The following is a 24,520-nucleotide window of genomic DNA, read 5'->3' on the forward strand; positions in this document are numbered from 1 at the left end:
ATTGTAAGCATACAATACAACTTATAATATGTTGCGCTTATTTATCTGGTGTACTGACATTTTTGCGCGTTTAACGGCTGAAATCTAACGTGGTTTGTGCCCTTCAGAATGAAAAGAGTTTGCATTTACCTTTTTAATAAAAGGCGAGCTTTTAAGCCTGAGAAATCACCCCGTAAATGCACACGTTTAATTGCACATGTGTTAATATGTATGCTTACACAGTATTAAAAGACACTCAACAAGTACACAGTATTAAAAGACAGTCAACAATTAACGTCATTTACCTTCGTTCCCGCGTTTGACTTGTGCTGTAAATCTCTTCCTCGTTTTCAGTTCACGTGATTACATAGGAGGCGTAATACGTGATGACGCGATACGTGACTCCGCCTCCTCCATTAGAGTATATGGACAAAAAACAGGTTCCAGTTATGACCATTACACGTAGAATTTCGAAATGAAACCTGCCTAACTTTTGTAAGTAAGCTGTAAGGAATGAGCCTGCCAAATTTCAGCCTTCTACCTACACGGGAAGTTGGAGAATTAGTGATGAATGAGTCAGTCAAACAGGTTCCAGTTATGACCATTATGCGTACAATTTCGAAATAAAACCTGCCTAACTTTTGTAAGTAAGCTGTAAGGAATGAGCCTGCCAAATTTCAGCCTTCTACCTACACGGGAAGTTGGAGAATTAGTGATGAGTGAGTCAGTCAAACAAGTTCCAGTTATGACCATTACGTGTAGAATTTCGAAATGAAACCTGCCTAACTTTTGTAAGTAAGCTGTAAGGAATGAGCCTGCCAAATTTCAGCCTTCTACCTACACGGGAAGTTGGAGAATTAGTGATGAGTCAGTCAGTCAGTCAGTCAGTGAGGACTTTGCCTTTTATTAGTATAGATGTATATATATATGTATATATATAGTGAAATAAGCAGACCCAAACAAGATGAAGATTTGGAATTGCCACCTTGGGAAATCCAGTAGGCTTGAACCCTTGTTTCAGTGAATAATCAGTGTTTTTCAATCCCTTAAGCTTCCTCCATTGTGCACATGAATGACACAGTCCCCCAGACCATAGGTCTAAAAACCTGTGAAAGAGTGTTGGCATGGAGATCGTGTGGTAGATTTTTTAACATCATATTAAAGAAAGAACATCCTCTAACAGGACAAATTAGTAATTAGGCAGGAGAAACACTGTTCATTTTATGTTTTAATTACTCCTTAGCAAAATACCTTACAGGGAGCATTCTTGAAAAGCATTCTGTTACAGCATGGTCAGAATGATTAGAGAAACAAAGAATAGTGGTTCATTTTATAAACTACTAGCAAAATACCCGCGCTTCGCAGCGGCAAAGTACTGCTTTAAAATTTTTATTAAGAAGAAAAGTAAACCTTTTTAAACTGAGGGAAAATATACCAATAATTATTTGTTAAGGATCTCTTTGTATACCACGTTGTCAGTTCGGCCCTCCGGTTGTAATATGACCAAGCTGTGCGCTGAGCTTACTCTTGAGCATGTAATGTATAGTTGGCCATGTGAAAAGCAATCTTGCCTCAAATCAATGCCAACCTTTTGTAGGGTCTGTCCCTGAGACTTATTAATTGTCATTGCGAAGCAGAGCCTTACTGGAAATTGGAGGCGTTTGAATTGAAATGGGTTTCATCGATAACTTCGCATTCCAGCTTTTGAGAGTTTAAACATTCATAAACATCAAAGTGTCCACTATTCAAATCGTCACCTGTGAATCTAAGATGATTAAGAGGCATTGGCGATTGTCCAAAGGTGTAAAATATTTGGCCATTTCGGTACACTTGAAAGCGACAACCGAACAATTCAGCGGCAGCCATCAACTCACATGCAGAACCATAGGTGAAGGGCTTAAGCATTTCACTCTTATAGTGCTCCTGTGTAGTATAATTATCTCCTGTACCATCATCAGTCCACACCTCGAACCTGTCCCAGTCATTCAATACATAAGAAACAATGTTCTTCCGGATATCAAGAGTGAGCCTGATATGGCCGTGCAATATGTAACACAGAGAATGGAAAAGGCACGCGCCATCTCCGGGCATAGAAACCACTCGGTAAGTGACAGTTCTTTGATCGATGGTGATCACCTCGATAGACATGTCAATGGGGGTATGGTTGGAACGATAAAGGAAATGGGTACCTGAACAATGTAAACTAAGTCTAAAATACTTACAAAATAACAATAATCGTAATAAACGAACAATAAAACCCCGGAGAAGCCATGGATTAAATAAAAAGGCTGCAGTTATCAGCAGGGAGACGTGAATACCGTGGCGAAGCAAGGAAGGGAATGAAGAGACCGGAGCGACGGACGGCCTTATATAGGCAGGCAGCCAACTACGTGGGAGGCGTGTGGATGGGGGACCCAACGCCGCCTCACACGCCGACCGAGCTGCAGGCTATGGACGTATTTATGTACGTAAGTAGGATCCAGTTAGCGATGGGAACCCGCGTACCAAATTTCTTGAAGATGGGCCCATAAGTAACAAAGACCGTTGGAAAGTTCAATATGGCGGCCGACAGTGGCGTCATACCACCGAAATAAGTACGTACATCGATTTCGGTTAGCGCAGGGAAGCCGCCTACCAAATTTCGTGAAGATGGGGCCATAAATAAGAAAGTTTAACATGGCGGATGTTGTCGACCGTTACGACTGTTACGTGTAGAATTTTGAAATGAAACCTGCTTAACTTTTGTAAGTAAGCTGTAAGGAATGAGCCTGCCAAATTTCAGTCTTCTACCTACACGGGAAGTTGGAGAATTAGTGATGAGTGAGTCAGTGAGTGAGGGCTTTGCCTTTTATTAGTATAGATTGAATTTACATACAGTGTCAGTGCATACATTTTACTCTGGTTGGTTTGTTGGTTTACACCCAAATGACTATATAAAAGTCTGTTATGTTCTGGTTCTTCTTATACCTTTGATTAGAGCCACCACCCTTGAAATTTCTGGGTATATAACAGTCCATTCTGGTTGTTTTACAGGACATCTGCTGATTTTTTTAGCCATCTCTTATTCATCTTTCAGTACATGTTGTTGTTCACTTGACCTTTATCTGGTTTCCTGATATGCTTGCAAAGGTTTCTGACATTTATTAACCCTTTATGCTATTTAAGATGAATGCTATGTTACCCTAAAATTATTCTTCCACAATAGCACAAACAATGGAGGACAGTAAACATATAAGGCTGGAGGTCTAAAAAACACTTTCTGACTTGTGGAATTGACTCCTTGTGTACCGCCATCCATTGGAGAAGGCCATTGTCGGTGAAGAGGGTAATCTCACAGCCTAGGAGGTAATACCTCAGTTGAGTAACTACCTCACACTCCACCAACGCATACCTGGTTTCCTGATCAAACAGTTTACGGCTCAGGAACATGATGGGGTGTTCAACACCATCAATGCTTTTGTTCAACAGAGCACCAAGACATGTGTTCAAAGTGTCTTTCTGGAGGACAAAAGGCAAAGAAAAGTAAGGAGCCATTAGGATTGGTGCTGACATCTGGGCCTGCTTTAGGTCACTAAATTCATTATTTGCTTTGGAATCCCATACCACAATATTCGTAGCTCACTTCTTTGTCAGATTAGTCAAGGACACACAGCCTTCTCGGAGAAATGAGGTACAAATTGGCAGTAGTAACGTACAGTTACTATAAAGACCTGGACTTGCCTCTTGGTCTTCAGATAGGGCCACTTGATAATGGCAATTATTTTTGAACACTGTGTCTTACCATTCCATTGCCCACTAAGTAGCCTAAATATTTGGATTCTTTTAGCCCAAAGTAGCATTTGTTTTGGTTTATCTGAAGATTGTCTTCACCTAATTTATTGAGCATGGCTTGGACGTGCTGTAGGTGTTCCTTCCATCTGCTGGAATAGAATATGACATCATCCAAATAGGCAGCACTATATGTGTTGTGGGGTTGCAGAACTCTACCCACCAGATGTTAAAAAGTTGCTGGTGCACCATACAATCCAAATGGAAGGACATTATACTGCCAGTGCCCACTAAGGGTGCTAAACTCTGTGTTTTCCTTTGCAAGGTCTTTTAACACTAGAATTACCAGAGCCTACGAAAAAACTCATAGATCCGCCCCACCTTAAATCCCATCGCACCTCTCCGTCACCGTCTTTTGTCCTGTAAATGTGCCGATAAAGACAAGCAGCAAGCAGCCTGCTATTTCATCCCCCCACCACCGCAGAACGTGCACAAAGTTCTCCCAGGTCATGCCTTGATTATCTGGGAGTGAAGTGCGGGAGGTTTAGAGTGGAAATAATAGATCATTATTTGGAACAAATGCATTTCATGTGTGTTCCGTTTCTACAATAATCTGTGTAAACACATTGTTAAAACGGAAACGTTTGTCATATTTTAGTAATAAATGACAAAATGTTGGCATTAACTATATAATGTGTGAGGCTTGAAGTCCAAAGATCAAATAAACACTTTCACAAAAGGTTCAAGGATAAGACAACAGCTTCTGTGGCATAGCGGTAAGATCTGCTGACTTGTAATCAAGAGTCCCCGGTTTGATCCTGACTTCCTCCTGTAGTTGCCGTTTTCAGTAGTGAGCCACTCTTATTGTTAATATTGTACGGTACACACATACATTTGGTTTGCATCTGTAACAGATGGTGTACATTTATAGCACTTGTAAAAGTTAGTTTTTTGTTTTTTTCACTTTTATTCTCTCAGTCACAATCACAATACATACTACCGCCCTAGGGATCTGACGCTGTTAGTTTTTATTTGAAACTGGGTATAACTGTAGATGGGAGTGGTGTTTTGAGGCAATGGAACTGGACATTCTCCGATCTGGATAGATAAAAGCTGACACACAAATGCAGTTTTATTGAGTGTTCCTGCTCACACTGAATTAGTATGCACCTTATGGTCTATGAAAAACAGAGACATAGGTATATATGATATTTGGAATTATTCATTTTATGACCTGTGTAGTACATTTCTGAAAACATTGTGGCACGGATGCAACATTATTCATATTATTCATGTTTATTTGCTTTCGGTTGTAATCAGTGACCGCGTGTTTTTTTTTTTGTTTTTTTTTCTCCATGCTGCTGCATGTTGGTATTTCTTTTGTACTCCAGGACATGCAGAGGAATGAATAGTACAGAGAGGTCAGTTCAGCGCTATATGCAATCATCAAATTCAAATGTTAACAGTTCACACACACACACACACAAGGACCGTCCTTTATGACATGTGTACCTGTTGCAATGTACACACTTCTCTCTGTGCTGTGGTTTCTATTACACACCTGAAAGAAAGAGACAATATATGTGACATTTTGAAGAAATCATTTTATGACCTGAATAGTACCAATCAGAAAACATCATTGCACTAATGCAATATTATTTGAAAACGAACAGCGTCAGATCGGTTGTGAATTTATGCTGGCACTGTTACTTAGAGTCAGGAGGGCGGAGTGGGGGTGGTAGGGGTACAGCGTGATCGTGATTGAGAGAATAAAACTGAAAAAAAGCTAACTTTTACAAGTACCATAAATTTATACCCAATGTCCCATATATTTGTCTTTCTTTTTTTCTCCGTGCTGCATTCACATCGTGCACCAGAAGGTGTAAGCTTATTCAGTGCTGAACACGCAGGTGGCCGGTTGCTGTGTGCTATAACAAGCTTGACCTGGCGCCGATTAACGCACATGTACTGTGCAGGGCATGTACGGGGGCCACTGAGAAAAGAAGAGTGTACATGGCTCACTTTGCAGAGGAACTTTGTCATCACATCTTACTAGAAAAGGCGATGGAAAAAGAAAAGGAGGATGCAACATCGACAAGATTCTGTTCCAGACAGCCACTTTCACCAGGAAAGTAAACTGAGTCAGTGTCACATGCCCTTTCCATTTAATAGGAACCAAAACATAGAAAGAAGTGTGCGCATTGCAACAGGTACACATGTCGTAAATGTAGGAAGGACGGTCCTTGTGTGTGTGTGAACTGTTAACATTTGATCTTTGGACTTCAGGCTTCACACATTATAAAGTGTATGCCAACATTTTGTCATTTACTACTAAAATATGAAAAACATTTCTGTTTTAACAATGTGTTTACACAGATTATTGTAGAAACAGAACACACATAAAATGCATTTGTTCCAAATAACGATCCATTATTTCAGCACTTCACTCCTAGATAATCAAGGCATGACGTGGGAGAACTTTGTGCCCGTTCTGCGGCGGTGGGGGGATGGAATGCTGCTTGCTGCTTGTCTTTATCGGCACATGTACAGGACAAAAGATGCTGATGGAGAGGTGCGATGGGATTTAAGGTGGGGCGGATCTATGAGTTTTTTCGTAGGCGCTGGTAATTCTAGTGTTAAAGGAACATGACAATACCCTTTCGTCATGTCAAGAGTTTTCAGGTATTCCGCCTTACCAAATTGCCCAAGGAGGTCGTCCATTCTTGGCATCAGGTAAACGTCAAATTGGAAAACTTGATTAAGCTGACAGAAGTCATTGCAAAACCTCCAGTTCCTTTCTGGCTGAGGAAACAAGACCATTGGACTGGACCAGGGACTATACTAAGTTCCACTTCAGCTCATTTTGCACCTGGGAGTCAATATGAGCATTCACTGACAAAAACCCTGGAATCAATTAAAATGTTGTGTACAACCAGAGAGGTCTGAACAGGTTTCTTACTCACCACCTCTGGGATTGACAGGATAGCTGCCTGCAGCTCCTGTCTCTGTTTAGCATTCAAATTGGTGCCGAAGTTAAGAACTGATTTGTGAGCAAAGAGTGAATGGGGCTATCCAGAGTGGTTACTGGGATCCCTTTTCTTCAACGGTTTCAGCTAGTTAACATGATAAACCCATTTTCTCAGCCGATGATTTGGTTGTTTCACCAAACAATCAACAAGCCTTTTTCTCTCCTTAACTTTGTAAGTGCCCTGCCAATGAGCCAATAATTTGGAGTGGGAGGTATGGAAGCGTATCAAGACGTGGTCTCCAGGGCATGTACTGTTTGTGTTTTCTCCATATGTTCCTTTAGGATGGGTCTAATTTTTACGAATCTATCTTATAACTGTATGATGTATATTCTAATATATATTAGATTGGCAAATAACACGAGTAGCTGATCCCATTTCCTCCCATCCTTGCTGACCACCTTGTGTAGCATTTGCTCGAGGGTCTGGTTGAACCGCTTTGCTAGACCATCAATTTGAGAATGGTATACTAAGGTCTTTAAGTGCTTGATTTTCAGTAAGTTGGCGTTCCCTGGTCTGCTAAGACTTCTTTAGGGATGCGACATGCACAAAGACCCCTACCAACTCCTGTGCGATATTCTTAGAAGTGGCTGTTCTCAGTGGGATAGCCTTGGAAAAACAAGTACCATGATCGACTAGGACTTAGATGTACTCCTCTAGTCGTAGGTTCAAGGGGGTCCTATGATATCGACCCCTATGTGTTCAAAGGGAATGTCAACCATAAGAATGGGGATTAAAGGAGCATGGCCCCTCCTAGTAATCTGTTGCAATTGGCATTCTGGGCATGAAGCACAAAACCGACCAACCTGCTCATTAATTCCCAGCCAATAAAAATGTAGCTTGATCCGTTCAAGGGTTTTGTCTGCTCCCAAATGGGTATCTAGGAGATGGGTGTGAACTAGATCACAGACCTGCCGCCGGAAAATCTGCAGGACAAAACATCCTCATCTACTCCTCATACTTGGCTATACAAAAGGGTAGATCATTATTAAGGACCAAGTGCGGCCCCTGTGGCATGGGATGTTATGTGCATTGACAGTTTACCAGAACTACTGCGTTTTTGGCAAACTTAAGGGATTCATCATTGCATTGTTTACTTTTAAAGTAAGCCTGTGCTTGCCGAAAATTGGTAATGTAAGAGAGAGAGAGAGAGGGGTTTCTGACCGACCTCCATGCATTTGGTTTCCGACTGTGATGGCCTCACGTCGACTGAGGGGGAGGTCTGCTGGAGATACTGAATGGCCACATGATTCCCCGATATTGCCGGCTGAGAACACACATAGAGACAGCCTCAGACGGATTTTCTCTGTTCATAATGAGGCCCAAAGATTTCATAGGAGTGGATTGTGCAATGTTGCCTTTAATTTCTGACTAGTCTCGCCCCAGTATTACCGGATAGGGTGGGTTCTGGAGGACAGCGACCTGAAGCACCTTTATGGTCCCTCCGTAATTGATAACACACAAAGCTGACCTATTCCACCGAGTTTTTTCTGTTTCTCTGACGAGGTCAGACTTGCTTTCTCATGAAGCCATTGTTGTGGAAGCACATAACGGCGAGTGACAATGGAAATGCTGCTGCTGGAATTAATCACTGCAACAACTTTGTCAATTTATTAAAACCAGTCCTGTACATTTAAAAGACTGCACAATACCTTCTTTCTTTCAACAAGTTGTAGTTCATGGGCTTGTCAAGGTGAGGGCAGTTGGGGGTAGAATTTCCACTCCTGGCAAATTCTTGTCTGCTGGTCTGGGGAGATGCCGTAGCTTTTGAGAACCTCGGCCTTGAGAGTGTCGTAATTAGTGGAGGCCTGCTCAGTAAGGTTGTAATAAGTCCACTGCACATCGCCCTTTAAGAATGGCACATTCCACTTGCTCCCAGTGATGTCTGGAGGCATTGTGCTTGATAATAAGAAAGTAAGACTCATTATTGGCATTGTCTTGTAACAGTAAGAGTACCTGGGACAGAGCCTGCGATTAGTCCTGATGGAGAGCCACACGTGCCTGATTCCACACCTCACTCTTGGCGAGCTGCATCCTGTGTTCATCCACCTGACCCAGAGAGACTGGATTTCTGTGGCCATGGTGGTGATGATGCTGTTGAGGTCCTGCTGTTCTGATATTCTCAGTGATTATCTTGCCGACAATGCCTATGTGAAATAAGCAGACACAAATAAGATAAAAATTTGGGGCTGGCATCTTGCAAACCCCACATACTTGCAGCAAGTAACTGACAGAAATAGTTCTTTTCAGACAGAGCTCAAAGCAGAACTGAATGCAGAGTAAAAAATGGTGGATTTTATAGTTGGATGGCTGGAAGGGGCGGGTTCAGGGGAACAGGAACCGGAAATACCATAATTGGTGGGCAGGTCAGTCAGTTGGTCTGCAGAGTGGAAAACAGAGAAAGCATCACAGGACAGCGGCAATCCCTAGTTAGGGAGATAATCGGAGTTATTCAAGCCCTTAAGTGCACTAATGTGTGTATATATTGTCACACACACAAACAAATAAATTTAAGTTAGCATCATATGAAGTTAGCATTTACTTTCATGAATATCAGAATACAATGTATGATAGTTAATGTGTGTTAGACATAGGGATTCCTTTAGTGAAGGTGTACATACTTTTCCAACAGACAGATGTGATATATCTGTTCATTTTTCATTGAATAAATGATTGCAAAGTCAAATGTTGATTGTTTTTTTCTTCAATAACATCATCTTTATCCATAGCTGCTGTTTTAAATGAAGCTCAAATCTCTGTCTGCAAATGTTAAAAAAGAAAAACAATTCATATGGTGTACTTACTTTTACACATTACTGTAAATGCAATTTCCATGGTAAATCTGTAGTCAATATTTCAGTGAATAGGTTATTATCTAAAAGATGATGCTTATTTATCTTCTCTTGGTAGATATTAGTGTGGCTAGCCAGAAGGTATATTCACTTTTACAACTGCATTGGATGCAAACCTCAAGGTTTCCAGAGCAGGAGGCTTCATTAGGAGAGAGCAGTATATGTTGTTCATGAGTCTTTTGTGAAAATCTAAGCAGTAATTATTTCATTTACTTGTGAGCACAACTTCATAGATATTATTATTTTCTCATTTAGGGACCTGAGCTACTAAGTAAATATGTTGGTGAATCTGAAAGAGCTGTAAGAGAGGTATGTTAAAATTATTGTTACACTATTGTACACTATTGTTCTTCTGTCTGGTAAGTTTACATTTGTATTACCACAGACTAAATTTATAATGATATTTGTAAAGGATTTATTTATTTATTTATCTCTTAATTTCAATGTCAAATTTACCATTATATATTTATTATTATATTAAAAACCTAAAGCTTCATCAACAAAAATGTTACAAATATTTGAATCCTGTAATATTGTAAAGTTAAATGCATTATATATTACAATGGCAAACAGTTTATGTGATTCAATCCAGTCTCATTGCATTCTGGTGGTAGTGATTAATGATTTTTTAATAATGAATTGTCAATTTTTTCTGTATTTTCTCTATTCACAAATACAGTAATATTTGTTATTGTGAAACACTAGATTCCAGGTATTTCTGGGATATGCTCCAGTTCCTGTGGCCTTGAACTGAGATAAGGATGCTTAAAATATATGGATCGATGGATTAAATTTTATTACTTTAGTGTAGTACAGATTAGTAATTATAATAGGCAGTCAATTTTGTCTCAGTATTGTTAAGTTAACATGAAACACTTAGCATGGCATTGATGCATAAAAGTCTGTAAGCTGTCTTTTTCCATTGTTCAAAGTTATTTTTAAGTAGTCCTGAGCTCTAAACTGGATAAGCTTTTTGAGATATATATATATATATATATATATATATATATATATATATATATATATATATATATATTTGCAGCTGGAGATCCACAAAGGGAGAAAAAATGAATCACGTGTCATAAAGTAGTTTTTATTCCTGAGCTTTCAACCAGCTGAATGAATTCTACAATCACATCAACACAATATTCCCTGCAATAACACTGAGAAAACCTTGAACAACAGAGAAAACTAACATTGCAAGAGTTTGCGCTATACTGTAGCCTTACAAATCGATTGCTGTAAACACTCTTTTTAAATGAGTTTTAAGCACGGGAAAAAAGGAACATTTGAACAAATCCGAACTTTATTTAAAAGCCAACCATAAGCAACCAAGAAAGTAACATTGCAGGAGTTCACGCTAATAGCCTTACAACCCGATCGCTGTGTAAACTTTTTTTAATGAGTTTTAAGCACAGGGAAAAAAATGAAAATTTGAAAATAGAGAAAAGTATCATTGCAACAATTCACGCTACGAACCGAAAAAAGAACATTTGAAAAATCCGTAATACAAAAACCAACCATAAACCACCAAGAAAACTAACCTTGCATGAGTCGAGTTCTGGCATGAAGTGGGGAGGAACTGGGCGGAGAACAATCCGGTCTCGTCGCAGTTGAAGACTTGTTGCGGGATGTAACCTTTGTCCTCCACTAATTTTGTGAAATTTTTCACAAATTCTTTTGCAGCTTCAGCGTCAGAACTAGCAGCCTCTCCATGCCTTACCACACTATGAATGCCACTTCTCTTGCGAAACTTTTCAAACCATCCTCTACTGGCTTTAAATTCCTCACTTTCGCTACTCGTAGAAGGATAGTTTTGCAGCAAATCGCCATGAATCTTCCTGGCTTTCTCGCATAACATTACCTCGCTTACGCTATCCCTGCAAGTTGCTTCTCGTTCAGCCACACTAGCAACAGTTTTTCCACCTCTTCCAGCACTTGAGGTCTCTGCCTGGTTAACGCTGTAACTCCTTTTGCAACATCAGGTGCTTTAATCGATTCTTTCTGCTTTAGAATAGTTGAAATCATAGATTACTCGTCGGCAAGATCAGTAACACGAACGCCAGACTCATACTTTTCAATAATTTCTTTCTTTACTTCGATTTCAATTTTCTGCAAAACTTTCTTCTCACCACTCTTCACTTGCTTAGAAGCCATGGTTAACTGCAAAAGCACACGAAATACTGTAGAGCACAAAGAGTTCACAGGTAAAGCACGCATGTCTGACTGAGAACAATGAACAGGGAGAGGCTGAACACATGCAGTAATCGGCGCGTACGAACCGGAAGGGAAATGAAATAGAGCACAAAGAGTTCACAGCGAAAGCACGCACGCACGTGCAAGCACGCTTGTCTGACCGAGAACAATGCAACACCTGTGGAAAACATCGGCGCACACAAACCAAAAGGGAAACTGGCTTGTTCGTATATTGAGTGTGTGGTTGTGAACCGAGGCAAAAGTTTGGTGAACTTTTTGGTCGTAAACCGAGTTGTACATGTACCGAGACGTTCGTGAACTGAGGTTCCACTGTATTTGTAAGCTTATGTTGTTTACAGTTATACTTTTAAAAACAGACTTTTTGTTAGAGTTTGACAATACCTAACCATGTTCCATTTCTTAACTTGTGTTGTCAAGTACTAGATTAACCAATTAATTTTCATGCAGTATATTTCCAGTTAACAGATTGTTATGGAATTAAATAAACAATAAATAAAATCATGAAATGGTAAATGAATACTGTACTGTCGTGTTTAGTATGTCATGCTATTTGCTGTTTATCTTTTTTCCTTCTTTTTTTAGATATTCAGAAAAGCTAAAGCAGTTTCTCCAGCAATTCTTTTTTTTGATGAAATTGATGCCTTGGCTGTTGAAAGAGGAAGGTAGTTTGCTGTCTTTGGTACTTGTCCATAAAAAAATCAGACTACATGGTGACTTTTTCCTTATAATAAACTGTCATAAAATGTAATGTTGGCACAGCTTGGCTCTTGATAGTGACCACCAAGAGAGCAAAAAAGTATTTTATATGTGTATTATCTTAATAGAGATAAACTGACAACTGATCAATTTTATGGAGATTTGGGTTCTTTGCAAAAAGTAATGTTATACCAGAGTTTCAAATAATAAAAGATAACCCAAAATTGATACTTTTGCGGTAATAGTATAGATATAACAGCTACTCTGTTCATACAAGACTTGCTGGCCCATTCTATCCGTTCCACTCATTTAAAAAACAAATTTCACACTTATGTGCCTGCCAAACTTTTTGCTCTGCACAGTGCAACACATTTTATGAATTTGCTTCAAATAGCCTGTGAAATAAGAGTACTGCTTAGTTCATCTTTTTCTCCTTCAGTTTGATTTCACATTAATTGCACTGTTTGACATCAGGTCAGAATCATTAGTATACAGTACATGTGCACACTTGATTGTTCCTTGTTTTACTTACTTAGTCATCACCTTAATCACTATACTACTACTACTATAACAAATAGCAACAATTTAAGTGAGTATATAATGAACCGTTATGCTCAGTTGTGTTTCCATAGTTCTACTCAGTCACAGAAATCAGATATGGCTGCATAAAGAGCCATTTGTTTCAGATCCACATCAATTTCCTTCTGACATTTGGGATAAAGTAGAGGTGACACAACAAATTATTGCAGGAAGGGATGAGGTTTGTTTTACCTTGGGTTTTAGGTGATTTTTTTTTTAAACCTTTGTTGCACCATTTTAATAGGAGTCTTCTATAGTTATTTGATTTTGCTTTCAATAGCGTACTGGATATGGTATATGTTATACCTTAAACAGGTAACAGTTAACTGTGTCGCAAAAAATGGCAGTTCTAAGACCTGGTGCTGTTTGCCTAGCTTTGATTCACATTCTGGACTTAATGTTTGACTTTTAGATGGTTATATAAATATTTGTGTGCCATGTTATAACAGTTTGACCAGTAAACATTTTTGGTCAACATTAACTATATTAAAAACAAATAATTCCAAATTATGGACAGTTGTCATCATTTTGTTACTGAAACATTTAGGTGATTTAGGTTCAATTTTACTTAGTACTTCTCTTTTTTTTCTAAACTCTGCTGCTAAAACATTATAAAGAAATCCACCCATTTTAAAACATATTGTTGGAGATGAAACTCCTAAAAATATGTTCAGCACAGTCGCCTTTATGCAAGTACCTATTATTTGCCAATGTAGTCACACTTTGTAAATATATCTGTGATTGATTACAACACTCTTTCTCTGTTTAGAACTGTCTATAACTGGAAATGCTCAATATCTGAGCGGAATTACTAAATATAATGCAGTAATTGATACTTTTCACGATTAGTATGTCACAGCAACTGTAATTGTGATCTTGATTAATATACAATTAATTTTTCAGTCTAATTTATACTTATGCATACATATTTTAAATTAAATTTACTTAAACAGTAGTATTTATTTATTTACAATGTATGCTTTACTCTCTATTCTATCTCTTTGAGTTGTGTGTGTGTATATATATATATACACACACATAGTGGAACCTTGGGTCACGACCATAATTCGTTCCAAAACTCTGGTCGCAACCCGATTTGGTCATGACCCGAAGGAATTTCCCCCATAGGATTGTATGTAAATACAATTAATCCGGACCGTACGAACTGTATGTAAATATATACAGTGCATCCGGAAAGTATTCACAGCGCATCACTTTTTCCACATTTTGTTATGTTACAGCCTTATTCCAAAATGGATTAAAGTCATTTTTTCCTCAGAATTCTACACACAACACCCCATAATGACAACGTGAAAAAAGTTTACTTGAGATTTTTGCAAATTTATTAAAAATAAAAAAATTCAGAAAGCACATGTACATAAGTATTCACAGCCTTTGCCAAGAAGCTTGAAATTGAGCTCAGGTGCATCCTGTTTCCCCTGATCATCCTTGAGATGTTTCTGCAGCTTAATTGGAGTCCACCTGTGGTAAATTCAGTTGGTTGGACATGATTTGGAAAGGCACACACCTGTCTATATAAGGTCCCACAGTTGACAGTTCATGTCAGAGCACAAACCAAGCATGAAGTCAAAGGAATTGTCTGTAGACCTCCGAGACAGGATTGTCTCAAGGCACAAATCTGGGGAAGGTTACAGAAAAATTTCTGCTGCTTTGAAGGTCCCAATGAGCACAGTGGCCTCCATCATCCGTAAGTGGAAGAAGTTCAAAACCACCAGGACTCTTCCTAGAGCTGGCCGGCCATCTAAACTGAGCAATCGGGGGAGAAGGGCCTTAGTCAGGGAGGTGACCAAGAACCCGATGGTCACTCTGTCAGAGCTCCAGAGGTCCTCTGTGGAGAGAGGAGAACCTTCCAGAAGGACAACCATCTCTGTAGCAATCCACCAATCAGGCCTGTATGGTAGAGTGGCCAGACGGAAGCCACTCCTTAGTAAAAGGCACATGGCAGCCCGCCTGGAGTTTGCCAAAAGGCACCTGAAGAACTCTCAGACCATGAGAAAGAAAATTCCCTGGTTTGATGAGACAAAGATTGAACTCTTTGGTGTGAATGCCAGGCGTCACGTTTGGAGGAAACCAGGCACCATCCCTACAGTGAAGCATGGTGGTGGCAGTATCATGCTGTGGGGATGTTTTTCAGCGGCAGGGACTGGGAGACTAGTCAGGATAAAGGGAAAGATGACTGCAGCAATGTACAGAGACATCCTGGATGAAAACCTGCTCTAGAGCGCTCTTGACCTCAGATTGGGGTGACGGTTCATCTTACAGCAGGACAATGACCCTAAGTACACAGCCAAGATATCAAAGGAGTGGCTTCAGGACAACTCTGTGAATGTCCTTGAGTGGCACAGCCAGAGCCCAGACTTGAATCCGATTGAACATCTCTGGAGAGATCTTAAAATGGCTGTGCACCGACGCTTCCCATCTAACCTGATGGAGCTTGAGAGGTGTTGCAAAGAGGAATGGCCGAAACTGGCCAAGGATAGGGGGGCCAAGCTTGTGGCATCATATTCAAAAAGACTTGAGGCTGTAATTGCTGCCACAGGTGCATCGACAAAGTATTGCGCAAAGGCTGTGAATACTTATGTACATGTGATTTCTCAGTTTTTTTATTTTTAATAAATTTGCAAAAACCTCAAGTAAACTTTTTTCACGTTGTCATTATGGGGTGTTGTGTGCAGAATTCTGAGAAAAAAAATTAATTTAATCCATTTTGGAATAAGGCTATAACATAACAAAATGTGGAAAAAGTGATGCGCTGTGAATACTTTCTGGATGCACTGTATATTTTTTAAGATTTTTAAGCACAAATATAGTTAATTATACCATAGAATGCACAGCGTAATAGTAAACTAAATGTAAAAATATTGAGTAACACTGAGAAAACCTTGAACAACAGAGAAAACTAACACTGCAAGAGTTCACGCTATAGCGCTACGAACCGCTCACTAAAAAACACTTTTTTTTAATGAGTTTTAAGCACTGGGAAAAAAATGAGCATTTGAAAAATCCGTAATTTAATAAACAACCAAGAAAAGTAACATTGCAACCGATCGCTGTAAACAGAAGTGAAGTGAGGTTAAAATCCAATAGAAAAAAGTCTTCATTAAATACGAGGTTAAAACAATGCTCAAATCAGTCTCTTTTAAAACAAACCCGGTGCATTCTTTAACTGCCTTCTCGGCCTTATGCAGCCAATCCTCTCTCTCTCTCGCTCGCTTGCTGCACAGGGAATGCACAGGGAGAGACTGAACACGTGCGGAAATCATCGGCGCACACAAACCGAAAGGGAAACTGGCTTGTTCGTATACTGAGTGTGTGGTCGTGAACAGATGCAAAAGTTTGGTGAACTTTTTGGTCGTAACCCGATTTGTACGTGTTCAGAGATGCTTATGAACAGAGGTTCCACTGCACTTAAAAAATAAATAGTATATATATACTGTATATATATTTTTTAAATTAATTAATTAAATTAATTTTTTTAAAGTAAGCAAAACCAAAATTCCTGAAGACTTGTGCTCAGTTGTGTACGTATTAATAGTATTGAAATGACCAGACCAGCTCTTACCAGTTTTACCTCTAATATTATTTTTGGCACCACGGAAAGGTTGAAATTATGAAACAGTAAAAAATATTCATTTAAGTATGTGGCAAAAGTAAAATTGAGTTTTTCCAGTTTTAATGTATTAGTCATTAATGTTACCTTTATGTGAAATATGTATCAGATAAATAAAAAAAATATGATTTGAATTTAATATTCTTTTCCTTCTTATGTTTAATAGTTTTTGTTTCAAATTATTTTAGTTCTTCAGGAAGTGGAAATGTTGCAGATCGCGTACTTGCACAGCTACTTACAGAAATGGATGGAATTGAACAGCTTCAGGATGTTACAATTTTAGCAGCTACTAACCGCCCAGATATGATAGACAAGGTAAGGACTGTTGAGTTTTAGCCAGGGTTTCTTACCTGGCTTATGTTTATATTCCATTTCCTTATCTTTTTTTGTTCACTTTTCAGTTTAGATAATTTATTATGATTATGTCTTTTAACATTGTTCTGTTCTGTTATCATCCATCCATCCATTTTCCAACCCTCTGAATCCAAACACAGGGTCACGGGTTCTGCTGAGCCAATCCAAGCCAACACAGGGCACAAGGCAGGAACCAATCCTGGGCAGGGTGCCAACCCACCGCAGGACACACACAAACACACCCACACACCAAGCACACACAAGGGCCAATTTAGAATCGCCAATCCACCTAACCTGCATGTCTTTGGACTGTGGGAGGAAACCGGAGCGCCCGGAGGAAACCCACGCAGACATGAGGAGAACATGCAAACTCCACGCAGGGAGGACCTGGGAAGCGAACCCGGGTCTCCTAACTGCGAGGCAGCAGCGCTACCACTGCGCCACCGTGCCGCCCTCTGTTATCATTTAGTCATTATATTTAAAGTATTATTGTTTTTGTTATCTTTAGAATTATTTATGTACTGCTTTTTTAAATATCAGTATGTTTCTTGTGTTTTGTGGGTGGAGCACCAAGAGGCAGGGCCACCCCTTGAATTAGTGCTAAGTGATTGCTCCCAGCACTATAAAGGCAAGCTGGAAAAGCGAGGACCTCTGTGCTTCATTTCAATTTAGTTCAGTTTTATTTGTAAATAATGATTTTTTGTGTTGCATTCTCTGTTTTTAGATTCTTCCTGCTGTTGTTCTTGCATTTTTGTTTAAGAATGTTGAGATTTGTTTACTTCGGCTTGGCTTTTGGGCAACTCCTTTTTTGTTCTTTTGAGCAGTTTGTTGTTATAGTTAATATTATAAGCATTCCTTCTGACACTTGTCACTGCTACATCTGGAGTTACAATATTCTCCCACTGGTGAGACGTTTTGAAATTTATGTGAGACTGTGTTTTGAACTTAAAGGCTTATTTCCTTTTTGAGGCCTAGTCAGGACTTAAGTCTCCCATTTTCCTGGGTCAGGTGTACTCTGTTTTGTGGAGCCAAAGCCAGTGATTCATAACAAAGACTGCAGTTTTCACTTTCTAACTGCTGGTTATTATTATAAGGTTGTGCTTATTTTTGATTGATTATCTTAGATTGACAGTTGCATTAGACTCCAACCTTATTGTTCTTTTAGCTTCATTGTGTAATTTTTCATATTCTCACAGTCTGGGATTTTGAAGCTTCAGATATTCTTCACAGAACTTCTTTTAAAAAAAAACAACTTTTTATATTCTTTACTTTTAAAGTAAAAGCAGTGGTTCAGAATATAACAGTTATGTGGTACTCCTGCCACCCAACACTTCACTAACAAATCTTTTGCTCAATCTTAAATTATGAATTATTCAATTTGTGACACACATGGCATTGAGACTTTTAATTACAAAGTAAAGTATTCTTTCCCTTCAAAATATTTTGTGATAAATATTATTTTTCACAAGCTGTTTTCTTTTACTTGTACAGTGCATCCGGAAAGTATTTACAGCGCATCACTTTTTCCACATTTTGTTATGTTACAGCCTTATTCCAAAATGGATTAGATTCATTTTTTTCCTCAGAATTCTACACACAACACTCCATAATGGCAACGTGAAAAAAGTTTACTTGAGGTTTTTGCAAATTTATTAAAAATAAAAAAACTGAGAAATCCCATGTACATAAGTATTCACAGCCTTTGCTCAATACTTTGTCAATGCACCTTTGGCAGCAATTACAGCCTCAAGTCTTTTTGAATATGATGCCACAAGCTTGGCCCCCCTATCCTTGGCCAGTTTCGCCCATTCCTCTTTGCAGCACCTCTCAAGCTCCATCAGGTTGGATGGGAAGCGTCGGTGCACAGCCATTTTAAGATCTCTCCAGTACTAGGGTGCTGTACCGTGTTAGCCATTATGAATGTAGAGAAAAGCCAAGCAAAATGACACCTTTTATTGGCTAACTAGAAAGATTACAATATGCAAGCTTTCGAGGCAACTCAGGCCCCTTCTTCAGGCAAGATGTAATCTGATGATGATTACATCTTGCCTGAAGAAGGGGCCTGAGTTGCCTCGAAAGCTTGCATATTGTAATCTTTCTAGTTAGCCAATAAAAGGTGTCATTTTGCTTGGCTTTTCTCTAAGATCTCTCCAGAGATGTTCTATCGGATTCAAGTCTGGGCTCTGGCTGCGCCACTCAGGGACATTCACAGAGTTGTCCTGAAGCCACTCCTTTGATATCTTGGCTGTGTGCTTAGGGTCGTTGTCCTGCTGAAAGATAAACCGTCGCCCCAGTCTGAGGTCAAGAGTGCTCTGGAGCAGGTTTTCATCCAGGATGTCTCTGTACATTGCTGCAGTCATCTTTCCCTTTATCCTGATTAGTCTCCCAGTTCCTGCCGTTGAAAAACATCCTCACAGCATGATGCTGCCACCACCATGCTTCACTGTAGGGATGGTATTGGCCTGGTGATGAGTGGTGCCTGGTTTCCTCCAAACGTGACGCTTGGCATTCACACCAAAGAGTTCAATCTTTGTCTCATCAGACCAGATAATTTTCTTTCTCATGGTCTGAGAGTCCTTCAGGTGCCTTTTGGCAAACTCCAGGTGGGCTGCCATGTGCCTCTTACTAAGGAGTGGCTTCCGTCTGGCCACTCTACCATACAGGCCTGATTGGTGGATTACTGCAGAGATGGTTGTCCTTCTGGAAGGTTCTCCTCTCTCCACAGAGGACCTCGGGAGCTCTGACAGAGTGACCATCGGGTTCTTGGTCACCTCCTTGACTAAGGCCCTTCTCCCCCGATCTCTCAGTTTAGATGGCCGGCCAGCTCTAGGAAGAGTCCTGGTGGTTTCGAACTTCTTCCACTTACGGATGATGGAGGCCACCATGCTCATTGGGACCTTCAAAGCAGCAGAAAAGTTTCTGTAACCTTCCTCAGATTTGTGCGTCGAGACAATCCTGTCTTGGAGGTCTGCAGACAATTCCTTTGACTTCATGCTTGGTTTGTGCTCTGACATGAACTGTCAACTGTGGGACCTTATATAGACAGTTGTGTGCCTTTCCAAATCATGTCCAGTCAACTGAATTTCCCACAGGTGGACTCCAATTAAGCTGCAGAAACATCTCAAGGATGATCAGGGGACATAGGATGCACCTGAGCTCAATTTTGAGCATCATGGCAAAGGTTGTGAATACTTATGTACATGTGCTTTCTCAATTTTTTTATTTTTAATAAATTTGCAAAAATCTCAAGTAATCTTTTTTCACGTTGTCATTATGGGGTGTTGTGTGTAGAATTCTGAGGAAAAAATGAATCTAATCCATTTTGGAATAAGGCTGTAACATAACAAAATGTGGAAAAAGTGATGCGCTGTGAATACTTTCCGGATGCACTGTATATTGATCAACCAGCTAGTGATTAGCATTTGCTGTATTTTACTCTTTCAGGTGTAGTTGGCAACTGGCTTATACAGTAGGTGCAGGTATTTTGATGATATTGTGAGACAAATAAGACTGGAGTGTCCTCAGGCACCCACTGCTTGAGTCTGTGGTCTTTAGCTTTAAAAAAAAGCAAATCAGTATGAGAAGGGCCTGAGATTTGTGCATTACTTTAACCTTAGAATGCAGATAGCCTGTTTTTTTATTTTGATGTTGCAGTCTTTCTGAATGGAGTTAACAATTACAACACTCTTGGTTACAACACTGTTCAACTCCCCAAGTGGTCATAAGGTGTTTTCTGTTGTTTATGCTGTATATGTTCTAACAAAAGATAGTGTTGGATTAATACTAAAATTTTGATCAGCTTTACTACCTCAGTGCCAATAGCAGTACCTGTTGTCATCTCTCATTTCCTACACTGAATTGACGAATATGTAATAAAGCTCAAGATAGCTTGATTTCATTTAATGATAATTACACAGATTCAGTGTAGCATGGGGGAGAATCTACATGCATGCTCTATGACAGTGTGCTGTTGTTAAAGACATAGTACCTCCTTTATAGAGAATACAATTTTATGCACATTTTCATGCAGTGACAATAATGAAATTTGCAAAATGCTGCTTTAGTACTGTTTTAAAAATTTGTTACCAGGGTACTTTTTTATTACCTGTATACAGCACAATATTATTAAGAAGTAATTGTTAATGATACATCTGAGCCAGTATGTATTCACTTTCAGTACAGTAATCCCTCCTCCATCGCGGGGGTTGCGTTCCAGACCCCCCCGCGAAAGGTAAAAATCCACGAAGTAGAAACCATATGTTTATATGGTTATTTTTATATTGTCATGCTTGGGTCACAGATTTGCACAGAAACACAGGAGGTTGTAGAGACACAGGAACGTTATTCAAACACTGCAAACAAACATTTGTCTCTTTTTCAAAAGTTTAAAATGTGCTCCATGACAAGACAGAGATGACAGTTCCGTCTCACAATTAAAAGAATGCAAACATATCTTCCTCTTCAAAGGAGTGCGCGTCAGAGAGAGAGAGAGAGAAAAAAAAGCACAGTCAAAAATCAATAGGGCTGTTTGGCTTTTAAGTATGCGAAGCACCGCCAGACAACGTACTGTAGCTGCAAGGAAGGGAGCAAGCATTTTTCAGCATTTTTTAGAGGAGCGTCCGTATCCTCTAGGCCAGTGTCTGAACAGCCCCTCTGCTCACACCCCCTCCCGTCAGGAGCAGAGAATGTCAGAGCGAGCGAGAGAGAGAGCGGAAAGCAAACAATCAAAAATCAATACGTGCTGTTTGATCTTTTAAGTATGCGAAGCACCATGCGGGAAGCATATCGCTTGCAAAGCAGCCACATGTAAGCCCAGCAAAGAAGGGAGCAGTGTGAAGGTAATCTTTCAGCGTTTTTTGAGGAGCGGCCGTGTCCTCTAGGGGTGCAAACAGTCTCCGTGCTCACAATATATTTGAGGAGTTTTATTTAATACATAATACGCACTGTGGTTGGGTAGCTTCTCAGCCATCTGCCAATAGCGTCCCTTGTATGAAATCAACTGGGCAAACCAACTGAGGAAGCGTGTACCAGAAATTAAAAGACCCATTGTCCGCAGAAATCCGCGAACCAGCAAAAAATCCGTGATATATATTTAAACATGCTTACATATAAAATCCGCGATGGAGTGAAGCCGCGAAAGTCGAAGTGCGATATAGCGAGGGATTACTGTACATCAATGCTAGAAAACTTATATTTCTTCTTCTTTCGGCTGCTCCCGTTAGGAGTTGCCACAGCGGATCATCTTTTTCCATATCTTCCTGTCTTCTGCATCTTGCTCTGTCACACCCATCACCTGCATGTTCTCTCTCACCACATCCATAAATCTTCTTTTACACCTTCCTCTTTTCCACTTGTCTGCCAGCTCTATCATTAACATCCTTTTCCCAATATACCCAGCATCTCTCCTTTGCACATGTCCAAACCAACGCAATCTCGCCTCTCAGACTTATGTAGTAGTAATTTCTAATCCTGTCCATCCTTGTCACACCCAATGCAAATCTTAGTATCTTTACCTCTTCGAGCTCTGTCTCCTGCTTTCTGATCAGTGCCTCCGTCTTCAACCCATATAACAAAGCTGGTCCTATAGATCTTCCCTTTCACTCTTGCTGATACCCATCTGTCACAAATTCCTACACTCTTCTCCACCCATTCCACCCTGCCTGCACTCTCTTTTTCACCTCTCTTCCACATTCACTATTACTCTGTACGGTTGATCCCAAGTATTTAAACTCATCCACCATCGCCAACTCTATTCCCTTCATCCTCGCCATTCCATAAGAAAGGGCTCAGAGCCGATCCCTTATGTAATCCCACCTCCAAGCTGAATGCATCCGTCACTCCTACCACAGACCTCACCACTGTCACACTTCCCTCATGCATATCCTGTACAATTCGTATATATTTCTCTGCCACTCCTGACTTCCTAATACAATACCACAACTTCTTTTGAGGCACTCTGTCATATGCTTTCTCTGGTCCACAAAGACACAATGCAACTCATTCCTGCCTTCTCTATACTTCTCCATCAACACCCTCAGAGCAAACACTGCATCTTTTGTGCTCTTTCTTGGCATGAAACCATACTGCTGCTAACTAATCATCACCTCCCTTCTTAACCTAGCTTCCACTACTCTTTCCTATAACTTCATGCTGTGGCTCATCAATTTTATCCCCCTGTAGTTATAACAGCTCTGCATAACCCCCTTATTCTTAAAAATTGGTACCAGTACACTTCTTCTCCCCTCCTCAGGCATCCTCTCACTTTCCAAGATTCCAATAAACAATCTGGTTAAAAACTCCACTGGCATCTCTCCTGAACACCTCCATGCTTCCACAGGTATGTCATCTGGACCAACGGCCTTACCATTCTTCATCCTCTTCATTGCTGTCCTTACTTCCTCCTTGCTAATAAGTTGCACTTCCTGATTCACTGTCTCTACATCATCTAACCTCTCTGTCTCATGCTCTTCATTCATCAGCCTCTCGAAGTACTCTTTCCATCTTCTCAACACATCCTCCTCGCTTGTGAGTATGTTTCCATGTTTATACTTTATGACCCTAACCTGCTGCACATCTTTCCCATCTTGGTCCCTCTGTCTAGCCAATCGGTACAGGTCATTTTCTCATTCCTTAGTGTCCAACCTCTTATACAACTTGTCATACTCCTTTTCTTTAGCCTTCGCCACCTCTTTCTTCACCTGCGCTTTATCTCCTTGTACTCTTGTCTACTTTCTTCATCTTTCTGACTATACCACTTCTTTTTCGCCATCCTCTTCCTTTGTATATTTTCCTGTACTTCTCCATTCCACCACCAGGTTTCCTTTTCCTCCTGTCCAGATGTCACGTCAAGCACCATTCTTGCTTTCACCCTTACTACTTCTGCTGTAGTTGCCCATCTGTCTGGTAACTCTTCACTGTCACCCAGTGTCTGTCTTACCTCCTCCCTAAACTCAACATTGCAGTCTTCCTTTTTCAACTTCTGCCATTTGATCCTTTGCTCTGTCCTCACTCTCCTCCTCTTCTTGATCTCCATTGTCATCTTACAGACCAGCATCCTACACTGTCTAACTGCACTTTCCCCTTCCACCACTTTGCAATCTGATTCAGATCGACTCCTCTGCATAGGATATAATCTACCTGTGTGCATCTTCCTTCACTCATTTACGTCACCCTGTGTTCCTCCCTCTTCTTTAAATACATATTCACCACAGCCATGCCCATCCTTTTCGCAAAACCCATTATCATCTGACCTTCTTCATTCGTCTCCTTGACACCATACCTACCCATCACCTCCTCGTCTCCTCTGTTCTCTTCACCAACGTGTCCATTGAAATCCGCTCCAATCACCACTTTCTGTCCCTTGGGTACACTGTCCATCACTTCATCCAACTCACTCCTGAAATCTTCTTTCTCATCCC

At 40.1% G+C, this 24,520-nt stretch overlaps 1 protein-coding gene across 1 annotated transcript in view; it reads left to right on the top strand.

The window, feature by feature from the left end:
• Positions 1-24,520, top strand: part of spata5 (spermatogenesis associated 5) — a 414,461-nt gene that overhangs the window by 130,969 nt on the left and 258,972 nt on the right. Inside the window, exons 12-14 of the mRNA XM_028802032.2 lie at positions 9,881-9,934; positions 12,425-12,504; positions 16,937-17,063. Coding sequence (XP_028657865.2) covers positions 9,881-9,934; positions 12,425-12,504; positions 16,937-17,063 — 261 coding nt within the window. The remainder of the gene's footprint in view (positions 1-9,880; positions 9,935-12,424; positions 12,505-16,936; positions 17,064-24,520) is intronic.

This window comes from Erpetoichthys calabaricus, chromosome 5 (assembly GCF_900747795.2).
Source record: "Erpetoichthys calabaricus chromosome 5, fErpCal1.3, whole genome shotgun sequence".
NCBI lineage: Eukaryota > Metazoa > Chordata > Cladistia > Polypteriformes > Polypteridae > Erpetoichthys > Erpetoichthys calabaricus.